The sequence below is a fragment of the Lagenorhynchus albirostris genome, chromosome 11, assembly GCF_949774975.1.
Source record: "Lagenorhynchus albirostris chromosome 11, mLagAlb1.1, whole genome shotgun sequence".
Classification (NCBI taxonomy): domain Eukaryota; kingdom Metazoa; phylum Chordata; class Mammalia; order Artiodactyla; family Delphinidae; genus Lagenorhynchus; species Lagenorhynchus albirostris.
Window position 1 is genome coordinate 48,817,160 of NC_083105.1, and position 18,192 is coordinate 48,835,351.

Consider the following 18,192-nt stretch of genomic DNA (forward strand, 5'->3'; position numbering starts at 1 on the left):
AATGCATTATTTTGGTATATTTTGGTATAGAGTATGGCACATAGTAAAAGTTTTTACCAGAAGTTAAATTATATAAAATAGGGCAACTTTATTTTTAGCTTATTATTTACTTTTTTAATATGTATATGTAGATTAAAATATTCTGATTAAAAATTTTAAAGATGTAGAAAAGGGTGAGAAAACATCATGAGATGTTTGAATAATAGATGATGAAAATTTGATGATTTTTGAAGGAAAAATATGATGTGAATTTAGTTATTACTATTTGTTCTCACGTAAGTTGTTTCAAATATAAGGGCAAATTCTGGAAACATGATGACCAGCCTAAATGCCTATCACTTCCCCTCCATTTCCAGTCCTGTCTAACTGTAGGATCTGAGTGGGAGGTCTTCGGTTCTAGGGGATGATGTCCCTCAGGAAGCTGGTTTGGGGCTTCCTCCCTGAGTGTCAAGCCAGAGCCTCTAAACTCCTATTGGGGAGCCCTAGGACAGGAGTTAAAACCAGGGAGCCTTGAGAAATGTGTGTACCTCCAGGGGTAAAACTGGCATTGGCTCCGTATGAATATGTCTGTTCTCACTGGTCCCTAAGAAGAGGAAAGAAAACTGAGTAGCTGGGCTAAACCTGCACTGTGTGAGGAGACAGGAGAGTGGGGAGTGCTCCCCTAGCTCTCCCCTCTTCCCCTGTGGTCCCCAGAGTTAGACAGTCCTTTCCTTCCTCTTAGTGGACCATCACCACTTACGATATGTCATACCTGAGCCTAAGCGTGCCAACAACAAGAGTACAGCTATGTGGTGCCACCATTCAGAGAAAGACCAAACCAAAGAGGTAGGTGCCTGGAGAGACAGCCTTCTGAAGACCCCTGAGGAGAGTCCAGAGATCTTTCTGGAACGGAAATACCCAAGTAAACAAGACTTTCAAACAAATAATAGGTGAATTGAAGAAAAGAATGGACTCTGTTGATATTTACATTAGTGACAAGAAATGTCAAGTAAAAGAAATCACCCAAAGAACAGAACAAAAACAGATGTAAAAAATGAAAGACAGACATGAATGAGTCCAGAGATTTAGCACTTGAATAATAGGTTTTCCACAAAGAGACAGATGTAAAAGATGGGTGAGAGACAGTCACTTTACAGAAATAGATGAAAAATTTTCTAGAACAAATGCAAACCTGAGTTTGTAGTTTGAAAGAAGATCTGAATTCCAAGAGGTTTGGTAAGAGAAAAACAAAGCAAAACAGAAAACATACCTGGGCATATTGTAGTAAAATTCTTGAACTACAAGCATGAAAAGAAAAATTTTCATGCTTCCAGACAGAAAAAATAAGACACCTCCCAAAAGAAAAAGAAACAGTTTTTAGTAAGGACAGTGTGTCATAGAGGCTAAGAACGATGACTTGAGATACACAGTCTAGTTTTGATTTTTAGTTCCTCCATTTATGTGACCTTGATTAAATTAACTGTATTTGTTTGCTCATATAGAATAGTGATAGTGATGGTACTTAATGCATAAAATTTTGTGAGCATTAAATTAACCAGTAGTTAATTGATATACAGTACCTAGAACTGCACCTGGCACACAGTAGCAATAATACTAATATTGCAATTATTATTAGATTATCTCAAAGCTGCAAGTCAGAAGACAGAAGAAAATGAACAGCAGCAAAAAGCTAAATTCAGAGATTCTGTACCCAGCCAGTTGTCCTTTGTCCTGGTGCTGTCACCAGACATCTGTGGCTATACAAGAATTCAGGGAGTGTATCCACATACCCCATCTGAAGAATTTTGAAAAATGCATGTTCTTTATCTTAAGGGAATATGAAGAAGGGAGGAAATAGAGACCTCCTTCATCTTAGACCCAAATGAGAGGGACCTCACCTAGGCCCCAAGCTTTACAGGAGCCCTTAGATAAGGGGTCCCCAACACCTGGGCCAGAGACCGGTACCAGTCTGCGGCCTGTTAGGAACCGGGGCCTCACAGCAGGAGGTGAGCGGCAGGCGAGCGAGTGAAGCTTCATCTGTTGCTCCCTGTCACTCACATTGCTGCCTGAACCACCCCTCTACCCCCGGTCCATGGAAAAATTGACTTCCTCGAAACCAGTTCCTGGTGCCAAAAAGGTTGGGGACCGCTGCCTTAGATCACAGACAGACTAAAATAAATTTACTGAAGAACATTTGGATAGCCCTAGATCTAGATACCCCTAGGTGTCTAGAGCTAGTGCTCATAGCTGGCAAACCAGCTGTAAATATCCACTCTTGAGATGAGCATAGTTCAGGGACATGCTTCTCTAGAGCTCTTCCAGGGCATGGAGGATATGAGTAACACAGTAGGTGGGGAAAAAATATTGTAATTAATTTATCAGACTTTCCTCTGAGATAACATGAATGCAGTATTTCTTCCATGTTGAAGTATCATTTTTCACTAGTACTGAGGGTTATTTTTTCTTGCTTCTCTTCTGTTCCAATTCCTGGCTCTGTAGGTACTAAAAAATTAGCATGCTATTTGCAACAGTTGCATATTGAGGCTGAGGAATATTTTACAGTATTAATAATGCAAAATACTTCTAAATTTGCATATATGTAGATTAGATACAACATGAATAAAGCATATATACTGAAATCATTGATACTAGATGAAAACTGAATACTAAAATAGAGAATACTTTTATCTTTGTAAAAGAGTAAGATTTCTTAAATGTTTAAAATTATATCAAAATTCAGCCTTTTAAAAATAAGCTTGAGTGGGAAGCAGCCGCATAGCACAGGGAGATCAGCTCTGTGCTTTGTGACCACCTAGAGGGGTGGGATAGGGAGGGTGGGAGGGAGACGCAAGAGGGAGGAAATATGGGGATATGTATAGCTGATTCACTTTGCTATAAAGCAGAAACTAACACACCATTGTAAAGCAGTTATACTACAATAAAGATGTTAAAAATAAAAAAAAAATTTTAATAAAAATAAAATAAGCTTGATTCAAATTTTTTATTAATTACAAATTACATTTTATTTTTAATTTTAATAGATTAAATATATTTGAAGGATTTGTTTGAAAACACAATATAAAAATTTTAATTTTTTTTTTTTTTTTTGCGGTACACGGGACTCTCACTGTTGTGGCCTCTCCCGTTGCGGAGCACAGGCTCCGGACGGGAACGCTCAGAGGCCATGGCTCACGGGCCCAGCCACTCCGCGGCATGTGGGATCTTCCCGGACTGGGGCACGAACCTGTGTCCCCTGCATCGGCAGGCGGACTCTCAACCACTGCGCCACCAGAGAAGCCCTGTGTGTTTTTATTTTATAAGCATCACTAGTTCATCAACGGAACCCTCAGACATAGGCAATAATTGGATTCAGTTGCTTTTTATGGTTTGTTAACCCTTGGCTTTTATTTATTTATTGGCCACACATGCAGCTTGTGGGATCTTAGTTCCCTGACCAGGGATTGAACCCAGGCCTTCAGCAGTGAGAGCGCAGAGTCCTAACCACTGAACTGCTAGGAAATTCCTTACTTTTGGTTTTTAAAAACCATAGCTCTGCCTATACTTTCTGATTTTGTCATTTTACGGGTATATATTTCCAACATTGGATCACACAGCATATTTTATTTAATAGTTTGTTAACTTGATTTATACATGAACTTTCAAATATTTATACTGAGGCGTGTGGACATTCATTTGTCCTCTTGTCTTGGTCCCACAAATATTGAGGGTAGGCCCAGTAGTGAACAATGAAACTCAATTAAACCACATAGATAATGACAGACTATCTGGGAGTGTAATGTTAGTGCTAAGTAAGAACTCTTAAGTTTTGAGGGAAAAGCTTCAAGGAAAATTCCGATACTAGCATAGAACTATAACAATTAAGCAACTTAAGCAAACCCAGGAGTTGGTCATTGGGAAAGAAGGGGAAAATTAAGTTATTCTTAAAAAGTCTCATAGGAGCGTTGAGGGAGAAGCAGAGAGTGATATTTGATGTCTTATTTTCAAACATGTAGGGAAATTTGCATCTGATTATGAGAGATAGGAATGGAAATATTTACATAATTCAAGACAGTTTACACACACACACAGATACACATGCAGAAAGATTTAAAAAGCACTCCTGTGAATAAGATGCACTAGTCATCAAATTATATGCCACAAAACAATCTAACAAGATAAATATATACTGCAAAAAGTTACAAATGCAAGGAGTGCATGACAAAAATGCAATTATAACAGCAGACTTAAATGTATCTCATTCAACATTAGCTCTAACACCTCCAAATAAGTAACAACATAGACTATATTGACAACAAGAAACTCAAATATGTGACAGTGCATTTGTTACTATGTTGACAAAGCTTTGATAAAAACTGGACATTTACTTGGCCATAAAGAAAATTTTAATGAAAGTTTCAGCATATATATTACAGGCCACAGTTCTGATCGTATTCAGTAAAGTTAGAAATAAATATTTTTAAAGTGACTAAGAAAATCTCTAATAGTTGGAAATAAATATATTCCTGGGTAACCTTCATATCAAAGAAGAAATAAAAAATAAAGGTAAAATCTATATCAATTAGTAAAAAAATGAGATTCTTCATTAGCATAAGATTCTAAAAGGGAGTTAAAGTTGTTCCAAATTGGTAGCATCTTCTGGCTTCTGGCAGAAATAGACACATACACTCTACAGTAGAAAATATATCCATGTCAGGCCTCCAGGGTTCCCACTTATTAAGACAAATAGGAGGTTGCAATACAGGATCGCCAAGCTCACATGGAATCAAGGCACCTTAGGGAATATTCAATGGAAACCACATATAACATACTTAGACCTCTAAGAACTTCAGATTTTGAAGCTTATGGAATAGTTAAAAGATAAAATCATGAATATGAACAAGCAACAGAAAAATTTTTTATAGAAAAGTAGAATGCTATAAATGAATATTTGTTAAAATAAAAAATAACGCAGGGGAAAAGTTAACCTGCAAATTATAACAATGGTGAAACTAGTGAACTAAAAAAAATCAGAAGAAATTATCCAGAATATGGCACAATGAGACAAAGATACGAAATATATTTTAAAAAAGGTAAGATCTATGGAATATAGAATAATAATGTCCAATGTATCTAATCTCGGAGAAAGAAGATGAAATAAAGAAGAGGAACATTTGAAGGGATTATGGCTATGAATCTCAAGAGAATTACTCAGGATAAATAAGAAGAAGTGCACATCCAGACACATCATAATGAAATGGATTATTCTCAAAAGTGAAGAACAGCCAGAGAGAAAAGAGCGATCATCACAAGGGAGCAACAATTAGACCAACAGCAAACTTTATAGCAGCAGTGGGAGCCAGGAGCCAGTTGAATAATGTCTTCAAAATGTTGAGAGAAAATGACTGTCAGCCTAGAATAGTATGCCCATCAAAACTCTCTTGTAAGAGTGAAGGTGAAAGAAATATATTTTCAGAAAACAAAAGCTGAGTTTTATCATCATCAGACCTATATGAGAACACCTGATGAAATATGTACTCTGGGAAGAAAGAAAGTAATGTCTGGGTTGGAAGGAAAAAGGTTGAACAAAGAACATGAATATAGATAAATCTAAAATAAACTTTCCATGTTAATTTGACAGGTTAAAATGCAAACCTAAGTACTGGACAGGAACAGTATGTAAACTGGGAGTGGAGTGGGAGTGAGAAGATTTAAAGTGTTTCAAGATTCTTGCATTACTTGGGAAACAGGATAAAGTAGTGTTTAATTTTAGACCTTAAATTAAACATGGATTTGGTGAACCACTGGAAACATAAAGTGAAACAAATGGAGATAGAAGGTACAATTTCCTAACCGTAGACAGATAAAAGGGAAAAATCAAATCCATCAAAAGCACAATGTGTAGAAATCAACATGGAAAAGGTTATAAACGTGTCTAACTGTATTAATTATCATAAGGAATATAATAAAACCATGATAGCCAGTTAAAAGAATGCTATATTGGGTTTAAAAATTCAGATATAAATTGTTTTACAAGGGACACAGCATGTTCCTACACTGTCAAAGTTTCCTAAGAAGCCAATACAAGGAAGGGGTCAGATTTGCAAGAGATTTATTGGGGAAAATGCCTGTGGAAGATTTAGAGAAAGGGAGTAGGAGTATGAGGAGAGAACCTTCAAACAGTGAGGCAGGTCTGACACCTGTAAAAGGGAAGAGGGGGAAAAGAAGAATTGGATAGTAAGAGCCCCAGACAGCAGCACAGTTCTGAGAAAGCCAGACCAATGGAGTCCATAGCAAAGAAGGACCATTAGAGTGATCCCATATTGGGCTTCAATGGCCAGTCTCTACTACCCCCACTGTTCTCAGTCCTTGGCTGAGAGCATCCCAGGTGAAGCATGTCCTTGGTGGGAAAATTGCGGTGGATTTGAAAGTGTGGCAACTGGAGGTCATCAGTCAACGACCTCTGTTGAAAGAAGATTTGAGCAGTGCACTGTTGTGGTTGGCACAGACAGAAATGGTGAAACTTAAAGATGGGGAAAGATATACAAAGCTAATACTAACAAAAATAAGGTGAGGTGTCTATATTAAAAGTAGAAAAAATCGATTTTAAGACAAAAGGCTCTCTTTATGAAAATCAATCTCATTAGTTTCTGGTTTACCCTTCTTATATTTCTCTTTGCAGGAACATGTATATTTTTATTTGCCTTACACTAAAGTTAACATACTATATTCTATTATTAGGTTAACATACTATAGTTTATTATCTTATTAAGAACTATTATTCTTTTGCACTTTGCATTTTTCACTTCATAATATGCCATAGAAATCATTCCATATCAGTTCATAAAGATATTCCTCATTATTTTATACACTCACATGGTACTTAACTGTAGGATATATCATAGTTTATTCAACGTGAATCCGTAAAAAGAAACATGTGAGGGACAAACTAGAATAGTGAAATTGCTTACCTATATGAGTGATGGGAAGCGAGTGGAGGAGGTGATGAGAGAGATGGAGTTACATTTCTGAGTATGCCTTTTTATGTGATTTTGACTTTCAGAACATACTTAAAAATATTGTCTAATCACATCAACAAGAATGTGAAAAAACCTCTTCAAAATGGAATATAAACAGAAACAAATTTCATATTAGTAACAAAATCATACTGAGTGGAGAAAATGAATAACCAAGTGACCTTCTAATACACACATTGAATTTTTATGTTTTATCAGACTGAAGATAAAAAGAATTATAAACAGATATGAATTCCAATTAGTTTTTTTTTTTTTACAGTAGTATGGGTTAGCAATTTGAAACTGTAAAATTGAGATTGAACAAATGAGTAAATATACTGAGGAAATGAGAACCAGTTTTTTTCACTTTGAATAAGAGCTACAGTATGGATAGAGAGAAGATTGAAGCATCCGGAGTTGGACTGCAATTGGAGGTATTAGCATAAACTCATGGATTTTAAGATAAATGTAAATAGATAAAAATAAAGAAATATATGTTTGTGTATCTCTCACCCCCTCAGTACCCCAGGTTGTCTGCAGAAAGAGCCCAGAAATAAAGACATCTCAATAGCAGTGAGCACACCTATTTTGGTTACTAAATGCCATTGCCCACAAAGAGGAAGTTGAGCTCCTTGGAATAATGTCTGATTCTAGAGCTGTGACAGGAAAAGTACAAGATGAACCAGAAAAAGCAGAACATCATTAAAAAAAATAATGGGGATGTGTCAAAAGGATTTAGGAGCCAGCTTGAAGGGGCGGGGAGTTTCTAGATTAGAACCTTACTCTGTCTCTGGGAGAAATGCTCCTTTGTTCTCTGTGGAGCCTGGTTTCATTTTCTGAAAAATTCTTTTTTTCCCCCCTGATATTCTCCACAGCCCATCTGAAGTGGGATTTAGGAATTATCCAAAAGGTTTCTAGAGTTTTCACTGCTTATTATTTTGCCCATGGAATTTTGAGGTTCCAAGGGTTTTAAGACTTGGATAATGACTGGACTATTGTAGCGGTTTCTTTGGCAGCAAAGCTCCCTCAGAAACATAGTAGAACTTTGATCTATTTGTTTCCATTCAGTCCCATGTATCAAGACTCACATCCCAAATTCATTCCTAAAGGTCATATGACTTAAACATATGACTGTTTCCTCTCCCCATGTCCCTATTTTCCAACTTAATGGTGTCTGCTTTGGACGCATTTGAAAGAATAGGCTTGGGTGGGACTTTAATAGCCTTATGCTGATATTTGCCACAGGACTGAATCACTTTATTTAACTTCGGATTCTTAATAGTCCTCTGTTTCGCAAAGATTTTATTATTCAGTTTTTTACTTCTTAGATGCTAGAGGATTTAGCTTTTTCATCCTTGTGATTTCCAACTGTGATTTCAAATCAGCCAATTTTTGCATAAGATTGTTTTCTGTTTGTTCTGATATACCTTGCTAAAAGCAGCAAGAAAAGGTGCCGTGCATTAATACTCTTTCCAACCACTTCTCCTGAAGACACAGGCTCAGTAAGCATATAGTCTGTCTGAGTTATGACAGGTGGCAATTTAGCAAATATTTTGCGTCTGTATAGTATTGACTTCCACTTTTTCCAGCCTGTGTTATCTTTCCTCACTGCCTACACTTGACCTCCAAGCCAATGTAATTTGATTTTTGTTGTAAGAGCACTCTATGTTAAGGGGAAGCTCTCTGTATTAACTAGGATAGCATCACCTACTGCAACATGTAAACCCTAACCTGTCAGTTATACCTACCTAACATAATGGTCCACTGAGTGCCCTGGTTGCTGGGCAGTTTTCCTTTACACAGTAATTCAATCCAGGGCCTCAGATTCCTTCCATCTTATGCCCCTAGAGTCTTGCTGTCCTCACCTCCAACCAATGGTTGGGAAATGAGATCATGCAACCTAAAAGTGACACACAGCACTTCAGCTCACATTCCACTGGTAAGAAGTAGTAACATAATCCATGGTTGAGTGACAACTCCACATTCTAGAAGAGGAAGCACAAATTGTATGTAGAGAGCTGCCTTTCTCTACCACTGTTTGCAATCAGTACTACATAACCCTTTGGTTAAACTTAAACAGCTGCACAAAACCTGACTTGCTTGTCTGCTTTCTCTCCCAACATTGGTCAAAGTAACCTTTTTTGTCTATAGTAAAGTCAAATCCCTAATGTAAAAATAAACATTTTATTGAGTGTAAGGCTTTGCTTCTGTTAAACTTCATCATGGCAGTAGCATCTCTGTTAAGATGGTCATAGTTTAAAGAACATATTTTATTGAGTAAAACTTTGTAACAGAAAGTAGAAATAATGCAGCTGGTGTTTCAGTGTGATTTTTAGGATTTGCTCTCTACTTTGTTGTGCTATTCTGTCCAGAATAATTTGTGCTCTCAAGGCTTCCACCACTCTCACATTTCTCAGAGAGGCAGTGTAATGGTATGCAGGCATGTTATGGATTGAACAGGGTTCACCAAAAACGTACGTTGAAGTCCTAACCCCCATTACCTCAAAATGCGACCTTATTAGGAAATAGGGTCATTTCAGATGTAATTAGTTAAGATGAGGTCATTAGGGCAATCCCTAATCCAATATGACTAGTGTCTTTGTAAAAGGAGGTAAGATGATGTGGAGGCAGACACACAGGAAGACAGCTATGTGATGAAGAAGGCAGAGATTGGAGTGGTGCAGCTATAAGCCTCCACTAGAAGCTGGGAAGAGGGAAGGAAGGACTCTACCCAGAGCCTTAGAGGGGACATGGTCCTGCTAACACCTTGAGTTGGGACTTCTAGCATTCTGAATGTGAGGAAATAAATTTCTGCTTTTATAAGTCCCTGGTTGTGCTATTCTGTTTTTTCAGCTCTAAAACACTATACATGGTTGTGTATTAAGCAGATCTGAGGTTGAATACCACTTTTCTCATTTATCCTCCGTATGGTCCTGGGCAAGATGCTTTACTTTTCAGAACCTATTCCCTCAACCATAAAATGGGGCAGACCTTTCGGGACTGTTAGGAGAAATCTTTAGCATAAGTCCTGTCACACTGTAAGTGCTGGGTTAGGGGAAGTTATTGTGGCATGTTGCTTGTTGGCATATTGAGAGCGTAGTGTTTGGATATTGTTCAGATATCACTGCTGTAGCTTGGAACCTAAGAAAGAATTTCTTCTGCACAGTATGGATTTGTACACCGAGGTATCTCTGTATTCTGCCACTCAGACAACAATCACTCCACACACAGACAAAATGAGCTGTTTAGCTTTGGCCTCAGAGCAGGCAAACTCTTCTGTGAGAAAGGATCAAGAAGGATACAGTAATGCAGTCGATTCAGTAGTTAAAGAAATACTTCCTGAGCACTTAACATAGTCCCTGGCACTACTCCAAGCCCAAGTGATGCAACGAGGAGAAAGGCAACATCCTCTTACAGATAATTTATAGGCAGGGTCAGGTGATGAGTCTTTTGAGGGCAGTGCCATGAGAGAGCTCAGGGAAGGGCATCTATAGTGGCCCCGGAGGCCAGGAAAGACTTCCTGGAGAAACTGCTCACTCAGCTGAGCCCCCAGGTGGGAGTACTCATATTCAGATGAATAGGGATGTTTGGGGCACAAATACTCCAAGCAGAGGGAGTAAACCAGGAGCAAAGGCCCTATAATGGGTTAGCTTCCTGGGAGTTTCTCCACAGCCCCTAAGAGTAGTTCTGTAGTCATATTTGTATGTTCTTGTGTATTTGAAGATATAATTGCCCTAGACTTGGAAAGTGTAACTCATTTAAGGCAACTGAGTCTTGTCTTCCTTTACAATCTTGCCGTCTATTATGGTCTTCAGTTTTCTCCCCAAAATGCTTTTACTGCACTTTTTCAGTTGAAAAACAATTCTTCTGGGTAAAATAACATAAAATAAAATAAGCAGTACAGCCTTTTGGCCTTTATTCTGTTATTTGTTAACAGGGTGCTATCTCCCCTAAACAGTAGTTGTAGTCCTCCCTTACTTCTTTTATCTTCCAAATGTAGCTTTAAAAAATCATTTCACTTTTTTTCTTTAGCATTTTTTTAAACCTTGGTTCATGATGTGCCTCAATTTTCTGAAAGCTACTTTTACAGATTTGTTTCTCCCATTTGCATTTGTGCTTGCTCAAATTGTGAAGCCCCTGTTGTGAAGTATGTATATGTGAAGATGTTCTTTTCAAACATGAGTTCATCAGAGAGGCACCCCACTCCATGACCATATGGCTCTCTTTAAATGCCACTCCCCACCATCTTCATTTTATTCTTCATTTAAACTTGAGCTTCAATTGTTCAAATAATTTTTTTTTTAATTTTAGAGCTTTACATGTCTCTTGAGCCATGTCTCCCTTTCAGATCTCTTGCCGTGAGATTATACCTATGCTTTTGAAACTTGCCTTCCTAAAATCTAAGGAACAGTCCTAATAATTCCCAGAGTTCTCTTCATTGACCATAGTAGCCACCAAGATGTCCTAGAAATGTAGACGCTGGGAGAAATTCCTTAACATGTGTAACAGGATATTGAATACAAGTTTTCCCATTGTCTTGGAGCTTCACAGATACCCCAAAGGCTGCAAACACCTGGTGATATGTTCTCCCACATTCCAAAGGAAGGGCCAGCCACCTCTGCTGAACATGCAAAGAACATGGTCCAAAGTGAGTTATGCCACAAAAGTTCTTCCCCTACCTTGTATAAAACTGTATTAGACAAGATGAAAAACATCATTGAGATACTGAAGTAGCTGGTAGGGAGGTCCTCTTTGGTGAGAGTAGTCAGTGTGCTGAGAGTTTCCACCTAACTTTCCCATAAAAAGAGAAGGGAGAGGTGAGCTTTCCCTTCCTTAGGTCAGTTGAGGTTGACTTCAAAAAGCCAAAGCAAAACATAAAAGCGTGAAGAGCTTGGCATGTGATCTGTAGCCAGCTGCTCTTCAGAGCCAAGGACAGGGCAGTGTTGAGAATGGTCCAGATGCTGGTGAGCCTGACATGGATCACATGGAAGGGGCATGGGTGGTTTGTCTTGAGTTGAGAGGACCTTTGCTCAAGACACTGCTGGTTTGTGCAAGGTGACCTCGACAGAGTGGGAACTACCAGCAACCAGGGGCTTGGAGGGAGTTATAAGACCTACCAGAGGAGTTGCAGCCCACATCAAGGAAACTGTAGACAAGAGCTCACCAGCAACGCAAGCTCTAAAGAACCCACAGCGTTACCCTATGGAGAAAAAAAATCAATGTTTGGCAGTTGCCACATCCAAAGAGCACTAATGACAGGTTGCAGCTGAACCAATCAAGTAAGGAATTTTTTCCCCATATCTCATCTCTTTCCTCCAAGTCCAACCCTGAAGGAACTAAGTACAGATAAGTCAATGGGGGATGAAAAGTAGAAGATGAATGAATGGAGAAGCAGCAGTCAGGTGTGGGAGAGACAGCTGGCAGTCCACCATGGACTGTGCTCTCTTTCCATAACTATATCATTCAAGAAAGTGACTGCACACCATGAGGTTACCTTTTCCAAAGACAATGTCCTTTGCATCTATATGAGGGCACGTGACTCATTTCTGCCCAGTGGAATGTGGATGAAAATGTTGTGTGTTACTTGCTACCCTGGCCTCCTATAAATCTTCCATGTTTTCACTTCCCCTGCTTGTGTCAGCTGGATGTTGATATCCAGGTTGTGGCACACACTATAAATGCCTTACCCATGTGCCACTAGCCCTCAATATTTAAGTGCACACTAATCTATATTTCAACTGCCTGCACTTTTGAGTCTCTTTACCTGAAGGCTTTCTCTAGCTACTGGAGGCTTCTTTGCTCATATATATGGCAGTGGAAATGCCAGAGAATCAGCACCTCTCCCAGTATGCGAACAGTCCTAAGCCAATGACTGTTTGGAGCTGGTGGATAAATACCCCAGCCTTCTTCTCCTTGGGTGAGATAGCATTGAGGTACATATTCTGTACTGTTTCCCAACAGGATCAAGTTCTAGTTGCCCTCCGTTATAACTTGTGTAATCATTATTGTCTTATTTCTGTATCTCACTTCTCTACTCTTTAGAGATTGCTTGTGATTGCCTCCCCAATAAAAACTACTTTTGGTCAAATCCTTATTTAGCGTCTGCTTCTCGGGAAACCCAGTCTAAGTAAGACCAGCGAAATTTTTGGAAACTACATTACTGAAGGTAGCTGAACCTCAGACATCTTATTAGATCCTTGAATGACTAGGTGGAGCAGAGCCCCCTCCTTTTGCCAGCACCACATTGCTCCAAACACACCACAGCTGATTCCACATTTTATGAGTAAAAACTAAATTTCCATTATGCTAAACCACTGTTACTTCAGGATTTATCTGTTGTAGAACTTCAACTAACATCCTGTATGTGCCCCACTTTCCCTCTGACAGGTTTCCAAACATAAAGCAGATCCAGGCCATGGAAAGGGAGGAGTTTTTAAATTAGATGAGAGCTTGAAATTTTCATATTACTCTGGCTGGAGTGTGTGTGTGTGTGTGTGTGTGTGTGTGTGTGTGTGTGTGTGTGTGTGTGTGTGTGTGTGTGTGTGTGTGTGTATGTGTGTTGAAAATGAAACTCATGATTTACTCTCTGAGAATGACCAAGGTTTCATCCAGGGGTGAGGAAGAACAGGTTGAAAGAATATTTTTTAAAATAAAGTTGCTTTCTGCTTGTATCCCACTGAGTTCAGCCCTTCCAATAAACTGGTTATAAGTTAGGCATGTTTCTTTGATTCAGTAGAAGTAGCTACACTGATAGTTCAGTGTGAGCTAACAAAACAGTATAAAAAAAGTTTTTTCTTGGCAAATTAAACATTGCCATGTTTAATTTTATTAGTTTACCACTTGACCATGCATGCAGTGAAAAAATGTAGCTATAGAATAAATGAATATTACTCCACCTCTGATATTAGCCTACCACCTTATTTTACTCACGTAAAGAGAAAGAAATTTTAGTTATGAACTTTGAGTTTGGAAGTTTTCATGAAAAATTCTAAGCCTCCCACTCTCTCCTCCCTATAACCTAGATGCTGTGTTTCTTTCTAGCTCCTTTGGGCTGAAAGCTTTGGTGGAAATGGGTGCTTTGCTGTCAACTTCCCTTTACTTTCTGGGCACAGTCACCTGTTTAACACATGGCCCATGCTCTTTTATTTCTTCCCCAACCTTTCATCTGGTGAAGAAGGCAGGGACAGCAGGGTCATGCCCAGATGTAGCCCTCTGGGGTCCCACTCTCCTGTAATGGGAATTAAGACAATAGTGACATCAAGAGAACAAACTGGAAGAGATTCTGAGTGCTCATGAAAACAAACAAACAAACCACAAACAAAATTTTCAAAGGAGAAAAAATAGCTCTAGTTCATGAATGCAAAATAATAGAATGGCTAAGGTCAAAATGGAAGCCAACAGCTTATGAGTCTTAGTTTTACCCTAATATTTTTGTACCATAAAAGGACACCTTCAAATTAAGTGAGATGTCATTTTATCAACAAGGTGAGATTAAAAATCTAAATTTCTTTGGAGTAATAATAATATATTACATTTATTGAGTATCCGCTGTGTGCCAAGTATTGTTCAAGGCACCATATATATTCTAACTCATTTTATCTTTATGATACACTCTGCTAGGCAAGGACTCTCCTTATATCTATTTTATAGACAAGAAACTGAGGAATTGAGAGGGCAAGAAAATTGTTCCAAGTCACAGTGCTCAGAGGTATGGAGTGTTGATTTGACTTAAGGGAGGCTGGATTTCAAGCCGTGGGATGAAACACTGCTGCTTGGTGAGGCCCCACACAGTGCCAGCCCTGGAGCCAGGCACTTCACCTTGATTTAACCCTCAAAACAATCTTCAAGATAGCGTTCTCTAGGTACAAATGAAGGTGCAAAGGCTCAAAGGTTAAGAAACTTGCCAAGTCTATATTTATAATCTGATCTTCAAAACACTCTTACTTAACCTTGGGGTGACCTTGTAATTTATTGCCTAAAGTCAGGGCACTTTTAAGAGTGAAAAGGGCCATTGTTAACAATTACACTGGCGCAGTAGGCATAAACCAGAGCTCTCGCGGGCACGCCGCAATGTGTGATCACCCCGTGCTCTTCTGAGCCTGGCCAGCGGCTGATATTCCACCTCACATCTCTAAAGAGTTCTTCCTAAGGACAGAAGAGAAAAGTGTTTCCCCAGGGTTTGTGAACCCGCACGACCCTTCTCCTCCCCTCTCCCTATGTGTTGATTTCCCCTTTGGAAGCCCTGTTTGACCAACTTCCTCTTCTCTACTTCAACTCTTTAAAATAAAAAAAAAAAAAAAAGACCACGATTAGATCTTTTAAATGTATTTTCTTCAAGTTTGAAGTGACAGTTTATTGGGGCCCTGGAGAAAATAACATCCTTTCAACTAACAGAATTGAATGAAATGGGAGGAAAGAACAGCGAGGACTAATAATTTAAAGAGAAATTTATAGGTCTGCTGCTCTCATGACTAAGAAATAATTTGCTGGGTGCAGCTTTGGGGGCAAGGAAATAGTGCTCAAAACCAGCTGTGCATGGGAATCTCCTCTGGCATTAAAAACAATACAGATGCCCAAGTCTCATCCCAGGCGTACTGAATCCAAGCTTTAGAGGAGTGAACTCTTCAGAGTCCCACCAGTGAATCTGATTCACAGCCAGGGGAGGGGGAAATCATTAAATCCCCCTGACCCTAGTAGAAACATGGAACATGCATATTCATATTCATCTTGCACTGTTATAGTCACCAAACAATTCATCCTGGGTTTTCTTCAGCATATTTTAGACAGAACTGTTTTTGGTTGCTTTTTTAATCTAAAATAGACCTCACCTTTCAGATCTGTTTAAAGTTTTTACAGTTTTTCATGGTTCCTTTCTCTTATTCTTTAACATGTCTTCATTCTCTGCATCTTCTAATACATACGTACACACGTACAAACATATATATGCATGTATATGCATATATATTATAGATAATTCAGGTAAATACATTCACATGTATATAATTCAGATAAACACATACATATCTTTTTTTCTCATTGAAAGTCATGTTGTGTTGACTTTATTTATTGTCAGTATTAGGAAAGCCCTCTTGATATTGTTTTTGATTTTTACTTAAATTATAGAAAATAAATATCCGGTAAAACAATTTTAAGAAATCCCATGCATTAATTTTTTTAAATCATAGAACTATTTTGTTTTGCTTCCCACTGATTCTTTTTCCCAACATGCCATTATGAAAATTTTAAAACATACAGCATAATTGAAAGACTTTTAAAGTAAACATCGATGTACCCACCACCTTGATTCTGCCATGAACATTGTACTCTACTTCCACTGTCACATATCTATTAATCTATTATACCTCCAATGGATCTACTAATCCATCTTATTTTTGTAGCATTTTATAATATATTTATACATTGATTTTAATAAATGTTATTGCTGTTACTAATGTTGATGGTGACAAAATACTTAAACTTTGTATTGTCATTCAGTTAAGTGTTTATGCAAAATAGTTCCATGGGAAGAGATAGCACAGGTCAGACTCTGTTCTGAGGAAAATAAAACAATATTATCTTTTGCTGGTAAGGGTTGGTATTAAATCTCCATATATTATAATGTGTATTTTATTTTAACATTTAATTACTTTTATAATACAACATGAAAATATCAACCTTTTCACCAAAAATATTAGTAAATGATTACTACTTGCCCAGCATCACTTAGGATAAAGCACCAGTTGAAAGGAGGGCTGTTAAGTATTAACATGCATCTGATTTTTGTCATTGTTCCCTTAAATGTTAAAAATATAAGTAAGAGAAGGTTTTCATAAAATAAGGATTTTGGTATCGGTTTTACTTAAGGACGCCAAACAGTGCTTCTCTTCTCTCTCAGATATCTGCCACACCTGCCCGAAATCCCACTGTCATGTTTCATGGCTTTTGGGGAGATCCTCTAAAAATGCCAAGAATCTTCATGGTCATCCCCTACTTTCCTCAGTCCTCTAAACCATCCGACCAGGACAGGGAGACCAATAGATGCCACACACCCCCAACAGGCAGAGGTTAGAATCAGTCTTGCTGCCTGGTATTTTGGTGTCTTGGAAACACTTGGATTCACCCAGGTGCCCATTAAATGAGCCCTTTGCCAGCCTCCATGTACTTGGTGTCTACATGGACTGGGCTCTCATACCAGTTTTCTGCCTTGTGCTCCCGTTCCTTGAATCCCAGGTTGGCTTGATGATGTATGGGGGAGTACAGTACTGATTCCTGCCTATCCCTTACCTGTTCCTCTATATCTGCTGGCCATAACCTGTCTCATAGTCCCACTTCACTTTGGAGGTGCCATTTCATAAAGATATGCCCCCTTGAAACCGTGACCCAAGAACTAGTATGAACTTGAGGACAGCTTATGTTTGGACTGCCTTCTATCCTGCGCCCCCAGCCACTGGATTAGATTTCCCTGCATGTAAATGCTGATGCTGGTTTGAATGGAGCCTGGGCTTGCAACGGTAGAGATTAGGTCTCTGGTTGCTGGCCCTTTGGGAGCCAATCCCCATATCATAACCTAAATGGCCTTGCTTCCTCCTTTCTCCTCTGATCCATGTGAGGGTCTAGACCAAGTCAATTTGTTCAGCACACCCAGAGTATTAAGAACATGGATGCTATAGTCAAATAGCACTGGGTTCAAATTTCAGCTCTGCCACTTATCAACTGTGACATTTTTGCCTGTCCCTTATCCTCCTTAAATTTTCAGTTTTTTCATCTGGAAAATGAGGTTACCATAGTACCTACCTTCTTCATTGCATGGTTATGGCTTTTTACTAAGATAAATGCCTGAAAAGTGCCTAATACAGTACAGTATACAGTAAGTTCAAGAAATAGAAGCTTAAAACAAAAGTAAAAAGTAACAATCGTGTTCCAGACACTTAAAGCCATCTCTAAAATGAAGTGAGTTCAAAATAAATAAATGACTTAAAATGCATTTTTATTCATTAATAGTTTTGACTTTTGGCTGTGCAGACAATATTCAGACACCTGACAAAACCCTGTGAGGATGGTACCTGAGAGGATTGGGGACTATAAAAATGGAATAAATTTCTTTCATTCCTTCCTTATCCATTTCCCCCTGCAATTCGCTAACCATTCACTCAATCTTTTAGTCATTTATCTGTTCATCCAAAAATATTTCATATTGGGC

The 18,192-nt window shown here is 38.5% G+C and overlaps 1 protein-coding gene across 1 annotated transcript in view; it reads right to left on the bottom strand.

The window, feature by feature from the left end:
* LOC132529199 (NADH dehydrogenase [ubiquinone] 1 beta subcomplex subunit 3-like) overlaps positions 1-17,313 on the bottom strand; it is a 44,685-nt gene extending 27,372 nt beyond the window's left edge. The window contains exons 1-2 of the mRNA XM_060165513.1: positions 17,277-17,313; positions 14,151-14,220 (exon numbers count right to left, since the gene is read on the bottom strand). Of these exons, the coding sequence (XP_060021496.1) occupies positions 14,151-14,220; positions 17,277-17,313 (107 nt within the window). The remainder of the gene's footprint in view (positions 1-14,150; positions 14,221-17,276) is intronic.
* Positions 17,314-18,192: the final 879 nt, after the last annotated feature.